Raw genomic sequence first — 27,497 nt, 5'->3', positions numbered from 1 at the left:
CCTGCTGGTAAAGTTTAAATTCAATTATTAAATTGAAAGCCAGCCTCAGTAATGCTGACCATGAAAGTACCATTGATTTTTGTTAACAAAAATTCATCTGGTTTACTAATGTCCTTTTGAGATGTTAAAGGGTTAATTTGTTCTGCTGACCTGTAAGAAATTGGATGTCCTGGGGAGGGGGAGGGGGGAGGGGGGGGGGGGGGGGGGGGGGGAGAAAGGGTGGTATATTTCTGACTTGCAGAGAGAATGTAAAAACTTAGATAGCCATTTCCTGCAGTTAAGAAACAATTTAAATCAGATCCTGTAGTTAAAGAATGATCTAATCACATTGTTTCCGGAAATAATCAAATCACTACATTGTGTCTTTGGTGGCATGTGACTGTACTGTAAAAGCCTGTAAAAAGGAGGACTGTTCCCTTGTTTAGAGAGATCTCTTGACATGGCTCCGCAAGCCTTGCGAACTGTGTTAAGGACTCCTCCAAAAACTTGTACTTGTTTAATAAATTTTGACTGTTCACAGGAGTTGGCATATTGCAGTTGCATCAAGTGTTTAAAAATCTCAAGAAAAAGAACCTAGCACTTTAAGAAAGGATATCTACTGTCCTAACCCAATCTAGCCTAAATGTGAATCTGACCCACAGCGATGTGATTGATTCTTGATGATCCCTGTAAACATTCAGTTCAAGGGCAATTGGGCATGGGGGAATGAATGCTAGCTTTCCTAACAATGCCCTCATCATGAAATAATAAATCCATCCTTTTTATTATGCAACGATTTAAACCACATGCATTACTCCAAGGGTGGTCAAACCAAAACCTGATGTACATTCAGACTTTCAGACTTTTCAAATGATGTACATTCAGCGTAACTTTCAGACTTCCCTCTGCAAATAAAATCTGGCATCTGGTTCGCTTTGTTTTAAAAAAAAACTCTTCAGCCTTGCTAACTTGTAATGCAACTTTTAGTGACTTATGTATTTATACTTAGGGATTCATTTGTTCCTCTATCCCACCTAAACTTGCACTAGACAAGGCACAGTGACTTCCTTAAATTTTCCAACTAAGTATTCTATCTGTTGAACTGCATTTTTCAATTATTGTTCTTCTGAAATTCCTTGCAATTTTCTTTATTACTGATTACTACACATGATTTCATAAACTGGAATCATTTGCAAATTTAGAAATTGTATTTTTGATTCCAAATCAAAGTAAAATCTAAATTGTGACAGTTGCTATGATGCAGCTTCACTAGGCTGGCACCTCAGTTAGAAAATATTTGCATTACTTTCACATCTGCAGAGTAGCAGTTCACTTTACAGCATTTATATTATTTAGGTAACCACAAATTACTCACCAGATTGAAGAACAGGTGACATATTCTGATTAGTTGTTGATAAGGATGGGTGGGATGTAGAGAATTTGTGTCTGTCACGTTCCAGAGTAGAAATTGGAGTAATGAAATGGCTTTGATTCCAACCATCCTGCAAATACAAGATGATCAGGTGGGAAAACTATAATGATTAGATTATTGACTTCTAAACATAACAATGCTTCTTTATGCTATTGCAAGTTACCTTTTTGTAAATGCTGCGAAGGTCACGATATTGCCACAACGTGTTTAAAACTTGAGCTGCTGCTTTTACTACTTTCAGCGAATACCTTCATAAAATACCAAACAAAATGTCAAATATGAAAATTAAAATTGGGCAAATAAGCCTCCAAAACTGGATGGTAACCCCCAATGCTGACAAGCATTTCAAAATAAAACCTTAGTAAAGATATGCAACACTTGTCTGCTGTAAGATTGATTGAAAGGCCATACAGCCCATTCCTGTTAATATGTATAGCTTATTATTTCAGTTTAGCTTGCAAGGGTGACCATTATTTCTAGTCACTTAACATTTAATTGTCCATCCCACTCTATCACATTCCTACACTGCACCTCCTGTACTTTTCTCATGAAGTTTTACAGATACTCAAGGAATGGCATCTCATTTGTTATCGGATACATTATAACGGTCCTAACCCAGCATGTTGTTCGACAGCATTAGATCACAGTCACTGCAGCCAAGATTTCTGCCAATAGATTGTGAAGAATATATTGCTGTCATTTACAATTCATCTAGACCCAAAATGGAAACATAAAAAGTGTCAAATATTCAGCTTGTCGGGCAGCATGTGTGAACAGAAGTAGAGCTAACGTTTCAGGTTGGTAACCCATCCTAATGATAAATCAAAGCATTCTTGATAGCTATTGTGTCTGTTCAATCCCTGGGTGTACTGGCAAGGGTCAAAATGATAAAAGACAACTTCAGTTTGAGAAGGCAACATTAATTTCTTGCCATTGAAAGCCTCAACTCTCAGGCACTATTAAACATGACTAATGTCAGAGTGGTTAATTTTTATTGGTAGGGCAATGTTTTATCACCTTGCAAAATTTCTGTTTGAGCATCCTTCCAGGAGAGAGGATAACTGCTAGTTGAGAAACTTTAAATTAGCTAGATTAACTGTTGGGTCATTTGTGTTTTGCATGATCTGTACTTTAAACGTTGGTACCATCATCCCAGAGAAGTGAGTAGAAATGGTCAAGTACATTTCACCTTCTTAAAGCAAAGTTGTACTAAGAGCTCTTAGGCCAACAGGTTATATTATAAAATGTAAAGTTAATGCACAACTATAGCCAACAGTCATCAAAAAGAAGACAAAAAAATTCACCATAGGCTACAGAACAGTAACTAATTTGTAGCTTAGATTTGCTATACATTAACATAACGTACAAAAGATAAAGAGGATGATACAAAATGCAGTATTTATCACAATGTTTTTCAGTTGAATACTTGCCTTTCTCCCTTCCCCCTTGTAATATTTACAAGTTTCTCGACTCCTCCAGCATCAGCTAAAGCTTTGGCATTTTCCATATTCTTAATAGTAACCTCATGTAAAGCACAACAAACAGCAGCAACAGTATCATCAGAAAGCATTATTAGTGTTGAACCGCCTGGAAGACGATGCACAAGATCCCGCATTGCATACTTGCCTGGACCAAAAAAAGTTAATATTGAATTAATAAACAACACTAATTGTATTTCCACCTGTGTTCTTTATTGCACAGTGGTTCTATTACAAACATGTCAACATTCAAAAGCAAACAATTAACCTGAAACAGCCTAAAGCACGCTGCTCCTCTCCCACTGCAATATATGTCTCTTGCCTTTTGTTGCACTAACACTACAATGGCAACGGTTATTGTGACTTAGACAAAGTATTTGCTAATGTATCAGAATCTAATGTACTGTGGCTTTTCCCTTTATTTCTTGGAGAAATTTTGGGCTGTTACAAATAATTCTGAGAACTCTGTTAAACTGGATTGTTAATTTGTTCATTGCTGTCAGAGATTAAAGATACCTTCCCTGCTCTTTAACCATCCAGCTCATTGTGCAATTCTCTTTGGTTCTCTTTAATTCATAGTAATGTTACTGGATGATTTCAAATGAACACTGATGAGTGAATGCATGATTAGTGAACAAATTTCTTGAGTATAATAGAACCATGAAAAGGCGAGTGTTTTATGATGTCTAACTTTCACCTTAGAAGTATTGCAAGTTCTTAAAGATTGTTACAGTCACATTGCCTGCCCTGAGAAATTAGGATGCCATGTTGTATGTACCAAAAATGCTTGAACCCATTTCTAGCTATAACTCTTTAATAACACAGAAGAAATCTGTAAACATTTTGTTTGGCTAGCTTTCCTTAGTATACCAAAAAAAATTCATACACAGAAAGACTTGCACATATGAAGAAAGAATTTTAAGAAAGACAGAAGTCCAGAAAACACAAGTAGAATACACTGGTTGTAACACAAGGAACACTGCAAACACAATTGGCTAAATTGACAAAATACATCTTAAAGGAGGCGAAGTAGTCCAAGAGAGGCAGCCATCTATGGTCCCTTTGGATTATAATGCAAATTATTTGGAAGGAAAAAGTCTGCACAATTCATAGCTTCATCTTTAGAGTAACTTCAGCTTGAACTATATATGGCATGCCCAGGATTCCTGGTGCCTCATGAATCAACCATCATGTTTTATTACATAAAAAGACCCAGAAATTGATGAAGGAATTTTGCAGGTCTGGCAGCATCTGTGGAGAGAAAGCAGAGTCAACATTTTGGGTCTAGTGACCCTTGTCATTACTTTATCATGTTTTATTAATTTGTTTAAAGAACCACCATTTGCAAGTTCATGTTGATTTGCTCAAGTACCCAATTAGCATTAGACAGCTAGGAACTCTACCACAACCAATAAGAAAGTAGTAAGCCAGCAAAACCACAAATTATTTAATTACAAATCCAGAACCATAGATAACCACAAAACAAACAAGATTTTTACAACTCCTTTCAGTAGCTATGTCTTTTCAGCTTGCATGACCAAACTGCTGCACTGTACAGTCCCTTGTTGTGTAGCCATGCAAGCATGCACCTTAAGGGCACCACAGCTTTTGCAAGGCCTTCTTGTTTCTTGTATGGTCTAATTCTAATTGCTCCATTGACAGACACATAAATTGCTGAGTGATGTTCCATTCATGTTGTCCCCACAGCCAATAGACTATATTATATTAACATTACTTAAATTATAACATCAAATGCATGAGTTTACGGTAAAATTGAGCACTCAAAATTCTATTAAAATCTACTTAGGTTCATTCCAAATGAATATCTCTTCTCTGGGAATAATGCTCCATTACAAACTTATAGGTCTTCCTCAGGTTTGCTCTTGGGTCAAGTAGCACTGGTCACTCCTGTAAGCACACAATGTAACCTACTTCTATGGTGGCTCCAGCATTCATATTATACAGTAAAAGGTAAAAAGACATTGCAATCATTATGAAATATCATGTTTTCTGAAAGTCAACTTTTTTGGTCTCAGAGATTCAAATCTCTTCTTATTAAATGAACTTGTCAAAATGAATATGCACAGCTAGTAATAATCAAATCTCAAACTTCATTGCTTTGAGACTCATAATGGGCATAGTTCCTTCCTTTCTCTTAGGTCCTCTTTTCAAATCTGGCTTGATAAGCTGTCTATATTTTTCTTCTGTTATGAGGTGATGAGCTAGACCTTTTGTGATTCACTGGTTTGTGGTCCACCACATGAGAAGTTCACTTACCCTTCCACGAAACAGATCAACAATATTCTTAATGCCCCTAGTCATCGGGACAATGCCATCTCAAACTTAATTTTTAAAAAGTGATTAGATTATATTACTTAGATTACTTAGTAATCTAATCTAATCACTTTTTAAAAATTAAGATTTAAAAGATTTAAAAAAAAGGTTAAAAAATTTAAAAAGTGATCTTGGGCAGAAAGTATGATTTCATGTCATAATAAATTATAATACTTTAATCATGACCCACTCAAACTTTCTGTACATAAACGCAAAAACATATCCCTCATGGAGCTTTTGTTCTATCTGGAGAAGTTATAATTACCAAGGAATTAATACTGAATTATTGTGGAAGTGCTGTATTCCATTTACCATTGAAGCTTACCTGTTGATCGTTGTCATCATATTTAGACCTTAGTTTTCTCACTATTTTGTTGTCATCTCTGAAAGGTTAGGCAGGATGTTTTTTTAGCAAATTCAAGAGAAAGTAGGTTCACTTTTGTCTACTTTAAATGCTTCCCAAGTTTCCTCATTCCTTGAGTAATATTGGAATTCATACACCGAGTCCCCAGAGGCCGAATCTTGTTATAATATTAGAGCATGGAGAGTAAAGGGTAAAACCATTCCTGAACTGTGTCACCTTTTCCTGATGCCTCCCTCAAGGTCCTAACTATGGTTATGCCACACAGGAGAGGGAAAGGGGTAAGTTAGAGTAAGGTGGGGTCAGTATCGTACAACACAAAAACAGGTCCTTCGGCCCAATTCACATCTGTGGACATGACGCACAGCTTTCATCATCATTATTATCACCATGAAATTAAAAGCCAAAGTGCAGTGAAGGTTGTAAATCTCCCAATTACAGGTTTGAAATTGAACCCATAAGTGGGCGGAATCCACACATTCCAATAGTCAGAACTGTGAGAGCCTGTGCGTGCAAGGCCACTGCTTCATGTCTAGATGAACGAAAAGAGCGGCCCTGTGTGTGGCTGAATCCAAGTAAGCAGCTGAAATCACCACCCAGGCTAGAGTCCCTCTGACTTCATCTGTAACCTGTCTACACTCTTCTTTACATCTATGCAGATAAGGTTGAAAGGATTTTTCAATCCAACCAAGAGAATTTTAGCCCCTCACCAATGATGGAACAGATCTGAGTGCTAACCTGGAACTGCAGTAGGCCAACTAATGTGGAGCAGGGAGTAAGAGCTGTTACTATATTTGGGCTGGAGCTGGTAAAAGGATTCAAGTAATGAAGAGGTTTTTTTATTTACAATAATGGTTTTTCCAGAGCTGCGACATTGAAGCCCTTTTTGTTTTTGACAGTGTTGACAATGATAGGAGAATGCATGTTTTTATGTCCAAGGCTTACACAGTGGAGCCTGGAGGTTTACCAACCCCTTGGAGATCTTTGTCAGTGGACCAAGGCCTTTTGCTCCATCAGGTCCTTATGGTAGCTGATGTACAATTGCTACCCCATGTTAAAAGGCATCTTCTACCCTTCAAAAAAAAAATTAATAACATGGAACATTAGGAACTTATGGACAACCCCTCCAGCAATAGGCTGGAATATTGTACTGTGATTGCCTGGGAGCACAGATGTTTTGATATTGATAGCGCCACCCTGAGAGAGCAATGAGGTGGTGATTAAATGATCATCAGGAGGAGTGCTGCTTTTATAGGGTCGTCTTTACCATTAAAACAAATTAATTAGCCATTTCAGAGTCCCGATGTGGGGTAAACAAACATCTCATGACCCTTTGGCTCACTCTTGCCCAGAAATAGTGTGCTATAGTGCTTAATGGGTATAACACAACAGGACGTGAAATTGCACAATCTCAAACAATCCCTGGCCTGGGCTCCAGCAAGTGACAGGCTAATCCTTCTTAGTAACTTCATCCCCAGAGTTGGATAGGGCATAGACCTGTGGGTAGAAAATCTATGAGTAACAGTACTCTACTCTTGACAAGGTGTATAGAATCTGATCTTGTACGCAACACTTTGTTCTGTCAAACAGACAACTACAAGGCCTTGTGGGAACACCCACATTCCTTGCACTGGCTAGGACATGATCCAAGTGAGGGATTGCAAGGATATGTTGTCCATGCCATTACATCTGTAATTCCACTGGGCTAATCAATCCCTAATGGAATGAAAGACTTCTGCAAACAAGGTGAGCAACGTTTAGTACAGTATGATTGCAAGACTGCCTGAAGGGAGGGGAAGAATTGGATGTACTGTTACTTAAACACCAAATGGAGACCAATAAATTCACACTTGACCTCCAGCGTTAACGTACACATCACTCCACACCATATCTAACAGAAACACCTAGGGGTTAAGGTTCATAGCTCTTGGAAAGTTGCATCACAGGTAGATAGGGTGGTTAAGAGCGTATTTAGAATGCTTGCCTACTGACTACTGAAGAGAGGAGTTGGGATGTCATGTTGAGGTTGTACGGGATGTTTGGTGTGGTCATTTTTGGAATACTACTATAGGAGAGGGTGCAAAAAAGATTTACAAGAATGTTTCTGGGACTGGAGGGTTTGAGTTATAAGGAGGGGTTGTAGGCTAGTACTTTTTTCACTGGAGCATAGGAGGTTGAGGGGTGACCTTATATAGGTTTATAAAATCGTGAGGGGCTTAGATAAGGTAAATAGGTCTTTCCTTAGGGTAGGGGGCTTGTATGCACATTAATTTTGAAGGTGAGGGGAGAAAGATTTAAAAGCCCTCTGAGAGGCATCTTTTTCACACAGAGGGTGGTTTGTATGTGGAATGAACTGCCAGAGGAAGTGGTAGATGTGGGTACAATTACAACATTTAAGACATTTGGACAGGTACACGAATAAGAAAGGTTCAGAGGGATATGGGCTAAATGCAGGCAAATGGGACTAGTTTGGGAAACTTCGTTGGCATGGACAGGTTGGACCGAAGGGTCTGCTTCCATGTTGTACGTCTGACTCAATTACAGCAGAATGAACTACAGCCTAATTTATTCTTCGTCACCAACATGAATTATGGCAACAACAGCAACAGAAAGAATCAGCAGGAAAATCAATACAGATGGATACAAAGACTCTGCTAAGAGTCCCCTATTCAATTAGCACCTCCGTACCAACCTGACAACTCAGAGTGACGGACAGTACCGATAATTCCTGGTATGTTCAGCCTGGTCTGAAGGCCTTCATGATCAGTTCTTGCAAAGGGATGATCAGTCACTCAACAAGGAAATACCAAGTCCAGTTCAATAAGAATGATGAGTTCCAGGAGCTAATAAGCCATAAGTGCACAATATGCCTGAATCTGAAACAATGACCCATCCTGAGAACTAGAAAGCGCTCTATCAGAAGTGAGAGATCCAGCTAAACAACCCATGACCTATTCAGCAGGAAGTGAGTAGAGAAAGTGCAGGAAATTCAGTAGCTAGCCAATATCATAGTGTGTGGCTTCTTTAGCGTAGTCAAGATTATCTATAATTCACACACCCAAGACCTTATTCCACTCCCAGCCAAAATGGAGAGGTGCTCATCAAGGACAGAGAGGCAGTCAATACCTACTTTATTGAGCACTTTAAAGAGCTCCTAACAGAGACCCCAAGTTCAATGCTAGTGGGCTCAACTCCATCCCACAGCATGCTACCCACCAACATCTCAAACAACACAAACATATGCAGTAGAAAAAGCCATGCAACAGCTCAATGACAACAAGACATCTGGAGCAGATTTTGTTGGAGAAGCATTATTAATGTTATTATATTCCCCAAATTCTCTTAACTGGAAAGAGAAAAATATGCCAGGAGATTTCCCAGATGTTGAAATCATGACCATCTTCAAGAAATGTAACAGCCTTGACTGTGGTCACTAGAGAAAACAAATTCTCTACCGTCGGTCACAGTGAAAGTTAATGCAAGAACCTCAATTGCCTTCTCTATGTAGCTGTAAAGTTAATTTCATAGTGTAATGTGATTTCTGCCCTCAAAGGGGCACAACAGACAAGGATCTTCACCACATGGCAACTACGCGAGAGATACAGGGACCAGCATCAATCATTATACATGGCCACCTTTGACTTCACCAAGGCCTCTGATACTGAACTATATGGGATTATATGCTGATAATTAAGGCCTTTAGACCAGGCACTCTAAATACTGTGGGTCACTGGGAATTGTCTGGTTGGCACTGAGGTGCTAGCCGAATAGGGCACTCTTATCAGAGTCTTTGTGTCCCTTTGTACTGATTCTTTCTGTTGCTGCCATATTGAGGTGGGTGACAGAATGAATTAGGCTGTAGTTCATTTTGCTGTAATTGAGTCAGAGTCATACAGCACAGAAACAGACCACTGTTTTTACACAGTGGGTGGTACACATATGGAATGAGCTGCCAGCAGAAGTGGTTGTGGCAGGTACATTAACTTAGGTCTCCTTGCTAATGGCAAGCTGAAGTTGCGTTGATAGAGAATGGGCAATGTGAGCATCGTAACCTATATTCCCCCAGTCATGGTCTGTCCCACCTATGGCATAGATTGTAGATCATGTATTGGGCTCTTCAGTCACCAGAGAACTCATTTTTAGTTTGACCATGTGGAACTGCCCGAGAAGAATGTACTTGCATATGGTAGAGTGAGAACTAATTGCATAGCTGCTGCAAACTCCCAAGTTAGGCATTATTAATATATCTTCTTTAATTTAGACTAAGAATTATGAGGCATGGCAACTGCTAAAATCTTTGCACACAAACAAGTTTCTGGCAAAGGGAAATCTGGATATGTTGAATACTGGAAAATTCTTTTTAAAGCTTTTTTTTTTGCCATTCTGTCAATACACACTAATACTCAGGTTCAAGCCACTGGCAGATTTTAATGCCAACCAACATACCACCAGGGATCCCCTGTGAGTTTACTGTACACCATTAGCATTGCAGAGGGTCATCAAATTGAGTGGGGAGATAAAAACACAAATACTGACTTATCAGGTTAGGCAGCATCCATGGAGAGAAACAAACAGTTAATATTTCAGGTCAATGACCTTTTGTGAGAACAGAACTGTGCTAAATGTGAATTCACTTAACGGACCCAAGGAGGGCACAGTAAATTACTTTCCATGTGCAAAATTACATACATCACTATAATGTCATGACTGGGAGTAGAAAATACTCAAGGCAGCTGATGAAATGCCATCCTTTATATCTAATGATATAGAATACAAGAGTGTAGAAATAATGCTTCAGCTACATAAAGTCCTGGTTATTCCATATTTTGAGCACAGACAAATAATGCAGTCCCAACAATTTTATTTTTACCAAGAACTTAATGCTCATCATTGGAGGTGGAAAAAAACCCCAAAATTTATTCTTATTATTTGTCTGCTTGACAGTTGTTTACTTACTGTGATCAGGTACCTGATCCAGTATTTGCCCACCAGTGAGTTGGACAAATAGCAATGTTCTTCAGTAAATACATTGAAAACAGTCTACAGCAGAATTAGATTTATTTCTCTCTCTGTACATGATTTAAAGAGAAGGTAACGAAGGAGAAACATGACAATAAAAGTGAAAAAAATTAGTTTTTACTTTTAAAAGAAATTGAACACTACTCTGAACAATAGTCCAATTTATTGCGCCTTAATAGTGAACACTGACAGCATCATCATTATTCTAAAAGCAAAATCTGGAACAAAGCATTTTGGACTTGTGAAATACGGTTTAATTTTCACATACCTATAAGTTCTTTGTTTCGTACATCAAGAGCCATGTTTCTCAATGCAGTAGCAACAGAGCAAACAACCCGATCATTGTCCATTCTCAGAAGTTCCACAAGGATTGGAAGGCCTTTCTCTTTTCTGACTGCAGCACGTATGTATGCTGCCCACTGACATCAGGATAGGGAAAGATAAAACTAAATTGAGTCAAAACTTCAAAGCTTTAAACTGAAGCACAATACCTTTAAACACATCTAGATTTAGTTCGACAGCCACTTTTAAACACAAATGTGTAAGATATCAGAGCCAGTTTTCATGATCATCTAAAATTTTCTAGATTTTCATTCAGTTTTCCAAAAGATTAAAATCCAGTTATTGTGCATTATTACATCCTGCATCTCTCAGATCTTTTGCAACAGTGGGATTGATAGAACAGATTTACATGAAGGTATGACTAATTATTATCTAGAATTGCTGTTTCCAAGTAACCCAATTACAGCATGTTATACTATGAAACTGAACAGGGGAAGGCATAATGGAGCAATGATCAGTGCCCACAATGCGAGAAAGCATGGAAATTAGATGCAAAGCTATGTCTTCTGTTGTTAATGTCTAAAAGAGTGACGTCACCAGCTGATAGTACCAATAAGTTGCAGCTGTAAGACTACATGTGGACTGCTTCCCCTTCACTTGTTTCCGTCATTTCTTAATGTCCTACCCAATGAGCACTGATGGGTTGAAATGATTTTAAGCCCTTCTGAAGGATGCTGAATTACATTTCTTAATTCTGACACTTGCTTTTTAATTTTTTCCCATCCCATGGAGTTTAATTTACATTCAATGTCTACTACTTGTATGCTTCCTAAACCTATATAAATATGAAACCAGATTGCTGCATATGCAATTACCTCACCAAGGAATGTAAGCACTGTCAGAACTTTACTAATCAGGAGTTAGCAGAAATATTACATAATCACTTAAGAAGTGTCCAACAGATGAAAATCTCTGCATCTAGCACAGGTATTCTCATATTTTACTTCTGGTAGAACTGGATATGGCAATAAAGTTTTATATTTATGTAATATAGCTAGCATAAGCTATGACCAAAATAAATATTTTCCATTTTTCAGACCCATCACAACCACTTCTTCTGTTCTATCATAAGCTTATTCATTATTCTGTTAAAAAAAAACAAAGTTGGACAATTTAAGGCGGCATGGTGGCTCAGTAGTTAGCACTGCTGCCTCACAGCACCAGGGACCCAGGTTCGATTCCAACTTCGGACGACTATGTGTGTGGAATTTGCAAGTTCTCCCCTTGTCTTTGTGGGTTTCCTCAGGGTGCTCCGGTTTCCTGCCACAATCCAAAAGGATGTGCAGGTTAGGTGAACTGGCCATGCTAAATTGCCCAGTGTTCAGGGGTGTGTAGGTTAGGTGCATTAGTCAGGGTTAAATATAGGGCAGGGGAATTGGCCTGGGTGGGTTACTCTTCGGAGGGTCGGTGTGGACTTGTTGGACTGAAGGGCCTGTTTCCACACTGTTGGAATTCTAATTCTAATTAGAATTTTAGCAATGCAACTAATATTTCACATTAACTTTACACAAATGTAATAGAATTTACTGATACTAACTTAATAAAACTTCAGTGAAGTGCCTAAAGATACATGTTCCGTCAAAAGAATTCAACAAAAAGTCTGAGTTAATTTTAGTGTTTTGAAGCTAAAGATACAATAAAGGTGCACTTAGGCAGTTTTAGTGAATATCTAAGTGAAACATACCAAGAGGCTTTTGTTTGATCCTGTTACTACTGAGTTATTTTATCTTCAGTGGATCTCAAAGAATCAAAATTATACAGATTAGTGGAAGCTGTTTGACTCACTGTGTCTGCACTGTGTTTATTAAAGCTTTTTACTTCTACTCAGATCTTCACTTTTCTCCATATTCTTTCAAATGTTTAATTTTGAATTATTTCTTTTCTTCCAAAATATATGACAAATTTTATTTCCACTAACGTTGCTAGTAAAGCATTCCAAGTCCTAACAATCTTCTGCATAGAAGAAAAATTCTCCTAACCTTTCCCTTCATTCTTCTGGTATCAATGCTCCCTGCTCCCTCAGTTTGTATTGTTTCCATATAAGGTGTGCCTCTCCCAGCTGCAGCCTTTCCTGATGCCTAGATGCACTATATAGGTGGAACATACAGAATTTAATATATAAATAGCTAGACTGAATAGCCATAATATGCAACAACAAAACTGCTCTGTTGAGGATAAGACACATTCAATTCTATTAAACCCTGACTGGGATTGCAGGACTTTACGTGACTGAAAATACCATTTCCATGGTACATGCACAGCTTTATTTTTAGTCTTGGCCTGAAGTTGAACTATTGGGATGGATTCCACAGACAACAGACGGAGGACACAAACTAAGAAGGTCAAAATAGACTACCTCCCAATAATCCTTTTTGTAATAATGTCACACAAATAACAAAGATTATTAACGATGTAGTCTGAAATTTGCTTTAAATCAGTAGGCAATTTACTCATGAAAATTTAACATAAAACTGAGTTGTGCCAAACACTGAACAGGGAAGGGGAAGGGAAGAAAAATCCAAAATGAAGCTGCAAGTGAGTCACTGTGTTATATCTGTACCAACTGCTAGTTTCAAATGGAGAAATCTGGAGACAGAAATCTGTGTCCTACTGTTCAGAAATGAAAGAACATTTCAACAATTTCCATTTAAGTTTAAAGTCATAACAATTCCACACAGTGGCAAGGTTAAGGTACTACAAGGCAAATCATTTAATGCATTTGATTTTGCATCGCCAAAAACAGTAGCATATTCAACAATGACAACTATTGAACATTGGAAGATCTCTGTAACTTCCAGAGTGCATACGCATTGCAGTGTGGTAATGACAAGTTGTTTTGAAGCATCCAATTCCACTCTGAACGTTTTGTTACTTCAAAATCAAATTAAGAAACTGGCTTTTATTTGGGACAACTGCCTTAATTCATTACACTTTTAAATTTTACATCCGTATGATATATGGGGCTTCGTCACAACTTCAAAACAATTTACAAGCAGGATCTCTCATTTTAAAGTTAAAATGGATATATGAAATAGCTATCAACATAAAAATTCCCAAAAATCTTAAATTTGTTAAAAGGTAACTTCTATGACATTTTAAGCGTGATGTATCAGGCTTTTACTTTATTACTTTTAAAGATGAGTTTTCTGATGAGAATTATATATGTAAACTGCTCACATTTAAAAATTTGTAAAATTGACAATATAATAAATAGTCTTGTCCACCCAATATAGCAGCCATTTTTTGTAACCATACCCATACTGCCTGTCTTTCAACTTGAGCTAGCTTGTGCTGGTGTGACTCTGTAACTTTCACCAGGAGAGAATGATGCCACAGGTGAAATTCTTGTTCCCTGGATCACAGTAGGGTCATGTAGTTTTATTTGATTTCAATGATGAATACTGCTATTACATAAAATCTAGGTTATTAATGTTTGTACTGGACAAAAAGCATGATCTGCACCTACTACAACTACATCTTGATCAAGTGTAACTTCACAACAACCGGACTTCCCTTTTGGCAGCCTCTATTCTCAGCAAAGCCTGGGAAATATAGTGCCACCTCAACCCTTGTTAAATTTAGCTTAGACAAAATAACGGCAATGCTCCCTCTTCTGACATTAAAAATGGGAGGACAAGTTGAAAAAAGTCATAAAATGTGTGGAATTTTAGGTTTAATAGAATGAAGACCGATAACAGTAATGTCAAGTCTGCATAATTTACTGGCTAAGTTACAGTAATAACATTGCTTAGCTTTACAACATTTTCAAAGGAACATCAAGGATACCAAGAGGTTACAGACATGATGGCCTGAGATGATAGAGTGGTGGGACATGAAATTTTAGTTATGGGAGATTAGAATTTTTATTATTTCAAATGAAGAGAGATGTTAAAGCAGTTTTGATATCTAATTTGGGAAAAATATTTCTACTGAATGGTGAATTTTTATCTAGGTTGACAAATTTAATATCACCAACAAAAGGAGTTTTCTTTTATACAGAGCTTGGAATATTCTACTAGAAATATGCTGAAAGTAGAATCTGCAATTACTTCTTCAAAAATTAGACAGAATATAAAACAGAGGCACTGTTCATTTGGTCAACCAATCCATGCCAGTGGTTGTATATCATGCAAGCTTCAGATTGGGAAAAATACTTGGTTATGGTGAAAGGAACAGGATGAAAGGGATTGGAACAGTGGGCATCGTTTTCCAGAGAACTGGTACAGTTGATGATGGACCAAAGGATCAACTTTGTAATGTAAAATTTTACAATTCTATGGTCAGCTGCAATGTAGTGCAGTGGACAAACACAAAAGAATCTAACTTTTTCCCAATAGTTGAAAATTGCCTGTTTGAGAAAGACATAATGCAGTAGATGGTATTCTTCGTATGCTGAGCCTGAGTGCAAGGGAGCATCAGCCTGTATTTGAATCTACAAACACTGATATACAACCACTAGATACCAAAACAAGGAGGGAAAAGATATTGTAATTTATAGAAAGGACATTACTTACTCTGAGCATTAAAATGCATAAATTGTTATTTTTAAATAATTATACATTGCACATGTCATTTTTGACATACCTTCCAGTTTCCTGCTGATAGGTTCTGTAGAGATCCAGCAGATCCTTCCAATGTGGCTGGGTTTGAACTTTCAGCAAGAAGAGTGAGATATGGTTTCACTATTGATGGATGCCACAACATTTCAACTCCTTTTGGAGATTTTGAAAATCCGGGTATTGGACCTACTCCATCCCACTGTAAATGAGAGGTATTGGTTTAAAATGTTGCAGGATCCCTATAAGTGCATTCTATTCATCATTGAAAGTTGATAATTCGGCTATCTAACATCATACTACTTAACTGTGATACTATTTATTTAATTCAAATTATTTCAAGATGTCCTTTTTTCTTTCAATAATATTTAACTATGGTCAAGTAATTTTGCTCTGTATGACTGCAAGTCTCAGCCTCAAGTTTTTTCCTTTGTTTCATTAGAAGTGCCATTAACAGCAAGAACAAATAATATTTCTTTACTGTTGGAATACTAACTGTATCATAAGACCCTGCCATATTTATTGTGAAAGCTCATGACCACCTGTTTGAGGCATTCCAACACCCCAAAGTCTGATGGAGGCCTGCAACAAGAAATGAAGCAAGTATTCTTACCCAGTTAATACCTCCAAACCTTTCTCATCACAATGTGAAGTTAAAATTGGGCCACATAATTACCTTGATTAATCTTCTTAACGTACTTCCAAACAAAACGAAACTTCTAGAAATGGTTAAATTCTGAATGACGATCATGAATCTGCAAATGTCGAGCAGCTCTTGAGATAAATTCAAATGAACTTAAGGAGTTTGAGAGTCCATTCATCCAATTTAGGACCCTCATTTATTGATGATTACACTATTTCATCTAACTTGGATTAACCTTAAACATGTGGTGTATTCACCAGAGAATACACCATGTAATTATTGATAAGGAAGGCTTCTGACACTGGATATTCCAATGAACAATTCAGTCATGCATTTAAGTGACTATTTTATAATCACAGACAGTCTGTTACCATTGTTTGGGACCATTCTCTTGCTCTTCACTTTATTTGACCATTCAATTTTTTAAATTATTTAGATCCAATTGCAGCTTACAAACAAAGCTCCACTGAAGCAACCATTTACCTGATCTTCCTGGGGTTCTTTCTTTTTCTTTTTCTTCTTCTTACCCCAGCAACCAGTTTCAGCATCTTTATTGGGAGAGTCACTACCAAGTAATCCATCAAGTTCACTTGTTCCTATCAGTCGAGCTTGTGGAACCTCTAGTTCTAAGCGATAGGACAGATTTCTCAAGATGCAAACACAGTTTTCAACAGTCTGAAATAAGAAACATAGTTATAGTGCCACTTATTTAAATAAACATTGTCAAGCCACTGTAGCCAACCAGTCTCCAATTGCAGAACTCACAACAGTGTCCATTATTAGATGTCATCCTGCAATTGAATAACACTTGTTGGATAATCCTGAAATCTTATGAATCATGCTGAAAACTAATTCAGGATTATCAGTTGGAATCAGTGTGGCACACTAGTGCATACTGAATGCTACATATAAAACACAAAGCCCTGTTCTTTGTAGACAGAAAGAACATGAACATGCACTGTGCCTGTTTCAACTCAACAAAACAGGTAACAGCCATTCTCAGTTCATTTTTCAGGGCAAGACTCTGAGCCAGACTCAATCTGTCTGGTTTAATATCAATCAGCATTAATGGGTGCTCTCTTTGTTGCAACAGCTCTACCAAAGTCAATTTGCCAACCAACCAGCACTTTCATCTGATGCAGTATGATAAGTTTCCCCATGAAATCGTAGATATTTTTAATCAAACTGTTCAGAGATCTTATGACTCTCCTGGGACATGGGACTCAAATCTGAGTTTTCTGACTCAGAGATAGGGACATTATCACTACATCACAACAGCCCCCAACCCCCTGAAATTGTATTCTTGCAAAACGAGCTGAGTGCAAAGTAAAATGTTTCAACAAACAGTAAGTCTCTTTTTGGCAGTAATCATTTCTGAATTATCAAACAATAATTGAAGGAAATTTGGAAGATTACAAACAATGCATTCACACACTCTGTAGCCACTTCCCTAAAGATCCTAGCATATAGGCCATCAGGTCCCAGCCTTTAGCCTTATAAATTTCACTAATACTTTTTCTCTCATAAGGTTTTAACATTTGTCCTTAGGATGTGGATACTGTTGGTCAGGCCAGTATATATTGCATACCATTAATTGCCCAGGCGGCAGTTAAGGGTCAAGCATATTGCTTTGGATCTGGAGAGAAGTTAGCCAGACCAGGTAAGGATGGTAAAAGTTCCTTCTAAATATTAGAGAACTGGATGGATTTTTATGACAATTGATAGTGGTTCCATATTACGATTCGACTAGCTTTTTACTTCAGATTTTTTAAAAATTCAATTTTTAATATCTGCCATGGTGGGATTCAAAATTAGCCTGGGGATACAAAAATATCTGTTTTAAGATTTCTGCTTTATTATTTCCTCTGTCTTCTCCTTTAAGGAATCAATGTTTACTTTCGTTACTTTCTTCCGTTTTGAATATTTGAAGGTTTTACTGTTGGTTCTTACCTTCTCTAGCAGAGTGTCAAATTCTAATTTCTTCCTGCTTACCTTTTCCTTATTTCTAAATATTTCTCAATCTTGTGGCCGTTCACTAATCCCTGCATCATCAAATGCCCTTTTCTTTCTATTTCATATCTTTAACTTCTTTAGTGAGGCACAATAGTATGTCCTTCTTGTGGAATCTTTCTTGGAGTGGAATACACATTTGTTAAGTTTTACAGTATCTCCATAAAAGTCTGTCTCTGCTTATCTTCTATCTTATCTTTTAACCTATTTTCCCAGCCCACTGTTTCCTACCTTATCTTCATAAATTTAAAAAGATAATTACAAAAGAGAACGCATTACTTTCAGACCCAAGTCTCTTGAGAATTCATGTTATGATCACGCTGGTAGAGGATTCTTTAATGAGAAATCATTGAATAATCCTGTTTCAATTAGGTTCAATATAGTGTACACCTGGTTGGTGCAAGAACACAAACATATTCTAAGACACCATCTTGAATACATTCTATGTGCATCCTCAAAGGTACCTTTTCAAATTTGATTTGTTCAATCAATATGCAAATCAAATTACCTATAGTTATTAGTTTAAAATCACACAATACCAGGTTATAGTCCAACAGGTTTAATTGAAAGCATAGTAGCTTTCGGAGCGACGCTCCTTCATCAGGTGATTGTCAGATGAAGGAGCGTCACTCCGAAAGCTAGTGTGCTTCCAATTAAAGCTGTTGGACTATAACCTGGTGTTGTGTGATTTTTAACTTTGTACACCCCAGTCCAACACCGGCATCTCCAAATTATAGTCATTAGTGTATCTTCCTTATAATCCCCTCATAGTTTTTGAGTTATATTATGTTTCACAGTATAGCTATGATTAGGGGCCCTATGAACACTAGTAACTACTATTTCTAAACTCCACCTAAATCTGATTCCACACCTTGGCCTGCTGAATCAAGTTAATTTCTTATATTTTTACTGATCTCATCCTGTATTAACAGAACTACCCAGCACCACCTCGTTTCTTTCTAAAATGTCAAAAACTCTCGAATATTCTGTTCCAGCTTTGGTTATTTCACAACCATTTTTACAATACCTGTCACATCATAATGATTTATTTCTAGTTGTGCTATCTCACCTTGCAAAGTGGACCTTGGATCTGTTGTTAAGAAACATGCTGGTGGCTTTGTGTGAAAGCCTGCCTACCCTCCTTCAGTTAAGGGATTACCACAAATCTGTATTGTTAGTAATTTATGGATCCTATCATTTATCTCAAAAATTGAAAAAAAAATTTTACATCAAAAATAAAATTCTATTTTATTCCATTCGATAATTTTTGTGCTCAAAGAAATCGAAAAATGAAAGACTACAGAAAAAATGGAAACGTTGCCACTATCTGTGATGTCATGTCAACAAAATTCAGTGCCCTCAAGACAGAAGTGGAGACTAGGAGTGAAAACCAGGAACTAAAACAAAATGAAGTGCTTTTAACAATTTATTGTCAAATTCTGCTCTGTAAGTGTTTTGCAATTCATACAGAATCAAATTAAAATAATGAATACAAGCTTGATTAATGAAGTGCATTACAGGAAACACCCTGACCAGGAAACACAAATCACAAACCTTGCTATCATAATCTGCAGTGTTAACGCACATCTGGATCACATATAGTAATGAATCCACCAATCCCTCACAAGATCGGATCTTCTTTCGAGCCTCTTCACCTGCAGAGCTAAGATTTCTGCAAGATGGCAAACTTGTTTAAAAAAAAGCTCGCCAACACATACAGGTAATGATAAACATTTCATTGAATTTAACATAATAAAATTAGGCACTTTTTGTAAAACAGCCACTTGCATGAGGCATTGGTTGCCCCTGGCATTAAAGTCCAGGAGATTTAACATCTTATTTAGCAGTGACAAAAAAAAGGAAGACTGACAGATGAAATGAGTGAGAAGACAAAATTACAACATAAATAACCACTTCATTTAGCTAAAAGCAGTTATTTGAAAACAATTTTTGTACTTGAAAACATGCAACTACAATCCTTCACAATATTTCCATACTCATGAGTGAGGGGGTTAATGAGGATAATTTAGTTATTTACCTTAGACATCCAGTAGTATTTCGTAGTACTAAAGAAGTATGGAATTTCACTTTTCTATCTTCATCAAAAGAAGAACTGCTCCACCCTGAATGAGGTATCACTACACTATTTGTGAGTGTTGTTAGAGCATCACGAATAATTGGCATCTTCACTGCATCGCATGAAGACAAATTCCACAGAACTCCTTGAAAAAAAAAATTGGAAAATGTCATAATTTCCCAGCATTTTCTGGTTTGACCCCAGAAATTTTCTCCCCTGCAAAGAGTAAAAGCTGTTTAAATCTTCAAAACTGGTTGCATGGGGTGCAATGCGCATACACTGATTTACGCAAAGCATCACAATTGGGTGTAGCAGGCTGAATGGACCAAAGTTTGTTTCCCCTGTTTTTAAACTACAATAGGTCCTCACTGAAGTTGAGGCTGTGTTCCTGAAAATGATAACATTGAACTAATGTTAAAATGTGTTGTTAAGTTCTGCAGGACCTTACTCAGAAAAAAAAATAAAAACAGTATGCCTTCTGATTTAAAATATTTTACACTGCTAAATTCCTATTTTAAGAACAAATAGCAATACAACACAGGAACAGGCCCTTCAACCCTCCAAGCCTGTGCCAACATATTTTGCCCTTCCATACTAAAACTACCCTTACTTAAATAATCCATATCCCTCTCTTCTCTTCCAATTCATGTATTCTTGAATGTTGCTATTGTATCTGTTTCCACCAACTTCGCTGGCAGCATGCTTCAGGCACTCACCATCCTGTGTATGAAAAACTTGCCTCGCATATCTCTTTTAAACTACTTTCCCCAACACCCTGAGCCTGTGTCCCCTAATAATTGAGCCTTCCACCCTGGCTAAAAAGCCTCATACATTTTATTCTATCCGTGCCATTCACAATTTTATAAACTTCTTTCAAGTTGCTCCTCAACCTCCCAGTGAAGATAAACCCAGTCTATCCAACCTTTCTTCATAACTAAAATCCCCTGGGCCAAGCAACATCCTGATAAACATTTTTTGTACCCCCTCCATAGCATCCATATTCTTATGGCAGTATGGTGACCAAAACTGTATGCAATTTAGTATTAAAAGTATTTGACACTGTGAGGATTAAATTAGGTTAAAGCGATAAGACATGGCAGGAGAGTTCCAAATCGTAGTCCGATCCTCCTGCTTGATGTGCAAAGCCAGGCACATTTTCAGTGCCCGGGACCTGCATGCGTTAAAGAAATGTCTCTAGCTGCAGCTTCTGGAAGCCAGAGTTTCAGAGGTGAAGCGGTGTTTGGAGTCACTGTGGACCACTCGTAGGGCAGAGTGGATTGTGAATAGCATGTATAGAGAGGTAGTCACACCGCAGACTCAAACTCCACAGGTAGCAATGGAATGGGTGACTGTCAGGCAGAGCAGGAAGGCTAAGCAGGCAGTGCAGAGATTTCCTGTGGCTAATCCCCTGCAAAACAAATGCCCCGTTTTGGATACTGTTGAGGGGAATGGTCTTTCAGAGAATAACAGCAGCAGCTAAAACATGGCACCATGGTTGGCTCTGCTGCAGAGGGAAGGAAAATAGACATAGAAATGCTATAGTTATGGGGAATTCAATCATATGGGGAATAGATAGGTGTTTCTATGACTGCAAACAACAGTCCAGGATGGTGTGTTGCCTTCCTGGCGCTAGAGTCCTGGATGTCTTGGAGCAGTTGCGGGACATTCTGGAGTGGGAGGGCGAACAGACAATAGTCATGGAACACTTTCACACAAATGACACAGGTTTACAAAAAAAAAGATGAGATCCCAGAAGCAGAATAGAGAACTAGGAAGAAAGTTGAAATGTAGGACCTTAAAAGGTAGTTAGCTCAGGATTACTATCAGTGCCACGAGCTAATAACAGCAGAATATACAGGATGAACACATGTCTGAAAGGATAGTGTGAGGTGAAGTTTTCAGATTCGTAGGGTATTGAGACCGGTTTTGAGGGAGGTGGGACCTGTACAAACTATACAGGACTGTGGACCGATGTCCTTGGGGAAGGTTTAACTAGTGTGGTAAGGGGATGTAAACCAGAGGAGTAGAGCAGTTGATGCAGAAATTGAGGGAAGAGTTAGAAACCAACGCAAACATGACTAAAAACAATAACAGACAGTGGAGATGTTCTGAAATACATGTGTTTCAATGCACAAAGTAAAATAGGCAAGATGGGATGAAATTAAAGCTTTGGTTAGTATGTGGAACTATATTATTGCAGTTATGGAGACTTCGCTAAAAGAGAGACAGGACTGGCAGCTGAATGTCCCAGGATTTACATATTTCAAGTGTGATGAAAGGGGATGTAAAAAGGGTGGGGGAATTGACCCTAGTAAAGGAGTATCTCCCAGCTCTATTGAGTCGTTCCTCATGCGATGCTCCTGAAATGTGCAACTTTAAATGAAACAATGTTAACTTGACTACTGGATTACCTCATTGCAACCAATGCAAATCAGAGACCTGTGCGGCAAGGCAATAAGGGTAGAACTCAAGAACAGGAAAGGGGAAAATCACATTGCTGGGATTATACTACAGACCTCCTAACAGCCATGATAGATACAGGAAAAAAAAATGTGTAGACAGATTTTGCAAAGATGCAAAATCAGCAAGGTTGTTGTGATAGGCGATTTTAACTTCCCCCACATTGAATGGGACTCACTTCATGCTAGGGACTTGGATGGGGCAGAATTTGTAAGGACCATTCAGGAAGGTTTCTTGACAGTATGTATTAAATAAATTTTAATATAAACTAAGTTTAAAAACATGGAAGAAAAGCATAACTTTCTACCTATAGCCAACTTGCTACTTGTCCAGTTTCCTGAATCTCCTGTTACCCAATTCTCTTGCTTGTGACAGATCCTCTCTGCTCTCCAACCCTCCATGTTGTTAACACTGCCAACCTTCAAACCACTGACCCATTAAGTCTCAGAAGTATCCTTTATTTCTTTGAATTATTTCCATAATGCACGCTTTCCATGATCCAAAGTCTGGAGCTAGAAATAAACACAAATTGTAGACATTTTAAAATATTTCTGTAAAAATGTATTAAGGGGTGATGATGGCAAAGTGGTAATGTCATCAATAAGGGACTAGAAGTCCAGAATCCTAGTGTAATCTGCTGCCGACATGGATTCAAATCTCATCACAGTAGCTGTTCCTTATCCAGTTTGACCTACACATGACTCCAGAACCACAGCAATATGTTTAATGCTTAATTACTCCCTGAAATAGCCTAGCAAGCCAATCTGTTTAAGAGAAATTTGGAACTGACCACAAATGATGCCATTGCCACTGACATTCATGTTCCACCAAAAAATAAAGAAAAGTCATTCTTGAAGCCCTTAAAATTAGACAAATCCGGGCTTTAATTTTCCAGCCACTGCTTAAGCAGTTAAAAAATTGGTGTTTCCTTTTGGAGTTATCTTTCAACTGCCTTTCTAACATCTCTATTCTGCTGTTAACTGTTATTCTCATAATAATTTTTGTACAATTCCTCATCTCACTTGACCTTCATTGCTGCACTTTTACAAATATGTCTGTTGGTCTCCATGAGCTTTAGTGACTTTGACTTTGTTCTTAAAATGTATATTTATAGTGGTCCTTGTACTGCAATAAAATATTTAAGACTATTCACAGTCTTTCATTTTTAGTTATTCCCTGTAAATTTCAATTTGTTCTTTACTTGGAACATTCCTCTCACTGCTTCATCAACTATATTCAGATTAGAAGCTCAATACAGCAAACATTTTTCTTATAGTAACATTTTAAACTTTTCAGATTTATAGATGCCCTATTCCCAGTATTTAGGAATCATCTTAAAAGTGCTGCATGCTATTGATACAAAGGTTTTCAAATGCTACAGCTTTGATGCATTTTCTCTTAAACCAAAATACAGTAGTTCCTCATGCAATGCTCCTGAAATGTGCAACTTTAAATGAAACAATGTTAACTTGACTACTGGATTACCTCATTGCAACCAAAGCAAAAGCTTCAGTTAGGTTCTGCAGGATCTTACCCCTCAGAAAAAGAACATTCAAACATTATACCCTGCAAGTTTGGACACCCCTGAAATCCTATATTTCACATACTAAACTATATAATCACTAAACTAAAGGAAATGTTCAAGCATATTAAAAACCACTAAAATAATTATCACTGCTGGTGATGTTTCCTATACTTTTTCAGAGATTTCATTATTATGTTTCCTTCAAAATCCCATTTGTTAAAATCACATTAAAGCTTTACATTTAGGCTTTTCACTGCAGCAACAATCCAATTACTACTTTACAACCTTTTTAATCCTTATTTAGGGAGGCATTACTTAATAGCATTATTATAGCTGAATTCCCCACTATCAATATTCTGGCAGTGACCACTAATCACACACTCATCTGGGCCCATCATATAAACACTGTGACTACAACAGCAGGTCAGAGGCCAGCATCCCTGCAGTGAACATCTCCTGCCTCCCCAAAGCCTGTTCACCACTGACAGGGCACAAGTTGAGAATGTGGTTGAATACTCTCCATAGTCTGAAGGGTTGCAGCTCCAATCACAGTCAAGAAGCTTGACACCATCCAGAACAAAGCAATCCATTTGATTGGCACCCCATCCCATCACCTTCAATATTAATTCCCTTCACCAACAGTGCATACTGCTACCTGTGGATCTACAAGATTCACTGCTTTAACTTAAAGTTCCTTTGTCAGAATCTTCCAAACTTGTGATCCCAATCACCTAGGAAGACAACAGCACATGCACGAGAACCTGAAATTTCCCCTTCATACCACACAGCATCCTGACTTAGAACTATATTATCATTCCTTTACGGTGACTGGTTTAAAATCCTGGAACTCCCTTCCTGACAGTACTGTGAATGTCTTTACATCTTAAGGAGAACAGTGGTTTGAGAGGCAGTTCATGAATACTTCCTTCAGGAGAATGAGGGACAGGCAGTAAATGCTCACCTAGCCAGCAAAAACTATATCCCCGACAAATAATTCATTGTGTGCTACACTCTCCATGCAGATTTACTTTTGGTGAACCGTTTGTATGCCTGTAGCAGAGCACTGAATGCAGCCAATCAAGAAGAGAAGGTAAGAGTGCTTAAGGTGAGTAGAACAAGAGCATTGGGATGCTGGAGAGTAGTTGAGTGCAGTAACGAAAGCAGGGAAAACACACAGGGACTAGGAGAGTGCCAAAGACAACACCACCAAGGTGTCAGAGCAGAGTGGCATACATTAAATTTAAAATAAGCAAAAACAGAAAATTACAACAAAACTTACCACTTAAAAAAGGTTGATAAAGAAAGAGTCAGATGGACTTATGCTACCTATATGGGAGAACTGGAAAGCAAATATAACAGTAATGCAAGCATATGTTATTTCAGATAATAGTAAGTATTGCATGTCAGAAAAAAATGATTACAGAGGATATGTGACAACGGGAATGTTTCATCATAAGAAAATTGAGTGCAGAAGCAGGCAAACAAAAATACTTGAGGGCAAATGTCCTGTGATATGTTATGATAGGGTCTATCAACAGTCTGTAATTGAAGGTGATGAATATGTCATGAAGTGTATGAACATTGAGCAATCGGTCCCTCTTTTGTAGAGTATTAGAGTATTAAAAAGGAACCTGTGTCCTCCCATTTTGGTGGCTGCTGCATTTTTACATGCCAACTGTTAAGGCTTCAGGAATGTATACCATAGCAAGTTAAAAGCTGTGGTGAAAAGAAAAAAATTGCAGCAGGACATAAAAGTATGCAAGATGTCAAATGTACAAGTACAGAAATGCTTAGTGTTTTAAAAAATAGAATTAACATTCAATTAGATAGCAGAAATAGACAATATAAAGATAAGCAAGGTACATTTCTGTGTCAGACATCCACTTTATATGGGTTAAAGTACACATTCAATAGCGGGGAAAGTCCTAAAATTCAAAATGTGATCTTATTTTCTTAGTATTTGAGGCTTGTCCATGCTTGCTTATAGTGCAAAATCAGTGCCCAAAATCACATAACTGCATGTACACAAATACAGCAAGCAAGGTCAAGAAATAATTTTTTCTGAGCTGCACAAAATAACAAAGGGTTTCCATACAAAAGCCTCAAAAATTAACATTTTCAGGAGAAATTACTTCTGTATCGGAAATAAATAATATAAATTGATAGATTTATTAATTTACAGAATATAAATTGAAAAAGTAGGGAGATAGGACTAGTAAGTCTTTATGGACTCCTTCAAAGGGCTCCCTCTAAGCTACTAATACATAGAAACGAGATTCTAAATATGCAAAGCAGCATTGGCAATGTTTAACTTGAAACTATTCGACACAATAGTTCAAGTGAACATAATTTTTTTTAGAAAAGGTTACATTACTATCACAATCAGAATCATATTGCACTGGGGCATACAAGACAAAATGTTAGAAAAAAATGTCAATGAAATATTACATTGATTTATACCAGGCTTGTCCAACAGGCAGCCTGATTTCAACCTGATTCTAAATACAGCAAGAACTGGAAAATTCAACAGGATGCTCCTCCCATGGGATGTTACTTCTCACCTGCATTTCCTGCTATCAGCTCTTCAGTGGCATCTAAATACAGTGCTGAGAACTATGAAAACAGCAGTTACTGGGATCAGGCTGAGCCCTGAGCAATGTAAGTGACAATAAAGAGTCTTCTTGGAGGGTCAGTGAGAATGCAATGGAGGGGACTTCTGGAAGCCTGATGACAGTTACAGGGAACAAAGCTCTGAGTTAGCAAGCAACTCAGACGGAAGACAAGGCTCTGCTCTTCCAGTGCAGGCACTGAGTGCCCAAAAAGACAACTATCAAGATGGCAGAATAGGTTTCTGAAATAGTGAGGGTGTCAGGGGTACGTGTGATCAAGGGAGGGAAAGTGGGGGATGGGGGAAAAGTAGGCAAGAGCAAGAGAGACAACACGCACGTGACAGTGTTTGCGAGAGATCAGGTGCAAGAGAGAGCTGGAGGGATGAAGAGGGAAGAAAAGGCTGCAGGGAAGGAGGGAAATTTGAAGAGTGTAGGTAGCCTGAGATGAAACCAGCCTCTTCCCGCTCCTACTCTCTCCCCTAAACCTATAAGGTGATGAAAACCCAAGCTGAAGGGCAACCATTTTCTCACTTTCATGTGATTTCTGCTGAGGCCAGCTCAGAATGTGCCGTGCCAGAGGCAAAAACAAGGTCATTCTAAGTTAAACCCAGCTCCTTAGACGGATCCGCAGATCCCTCCCCCTCCCTGATCAGGTCAAAAGTCACACGACAC

General features: G+C 37.9%; 1 protein-coding gene across 9 annotated transcripts in view; it reads right to left on the bottom strand.

Annotated features, from left to right (window-relative positions):
• pkp4 (plakophilin 4) overlaps positions 1 to 27,497 on the bottom strand; it is a 213,203-nt gene that overhangs the window by 11,720 nt on the left and 173,986 nt on the right. For all 9 annotated transcript variants that reach the window (XM_072579401.1, XM_072579403.1, XM_072579400.1 and 6 more), the window contains 8 exons: positions 20,193 to 20,376; positions 19,709 to 19,826; positions 16,628 to 16,819; positions 15,530 to 15,703; positions 10,872 to 11,022; positions 2,842 to 3,037; positions 1,575 to 1,659; positions 1,355 to 1,481 (listed from right to left, as the gene is read on the bottom strand). In XM_072579401.1, the coding sequence (XP_072435502.1) occupies positions 1,355 to 1,481; positions 1,575 to 1,659; positions 2,842 to 3,037; positions 10,872 to 11,022; positions 15,530 to 15,703; positions 16,628 to 16,819; positions 19,709 to 19,826; positions 20,193 to 20,376 (1,227 nt within the window). The remainder of the gene's footprint in view (positions 1 to 1,354; positions 1,482 to 1,574; positions 1,660 to 2,841; positions 3,038 to 10,871; positions 11,023 to 15,529; positions 15,704 to 16,627; positions 16,820 to 19,708; positions 19,827 to 20,192; positions 20,377 to 27,497) is intronic.

Source organism: Chiloscyllium punctatum, chromosome 10 (genome assembly GCF_047496795.1).
Source record: "Chiloscyllium punctatum isolate Juve2018m chromosome 10, sChiPun1.3, whole genome shotgun sequence".
In the NCBI taxonomy this organism is placed as follows: Eukaryota; Metazoa; Chordata; class Chondrichthyes; order Orectolobiformes; family Hemiscylliidae; genus Chiloscyllium; species Chiloscyllium punctatum.
The sequence above is the reverse complement of the archived record's forward strand: the minus strand, read 5'-3'. Positions and strand labels throughout refer to the sequence as shown.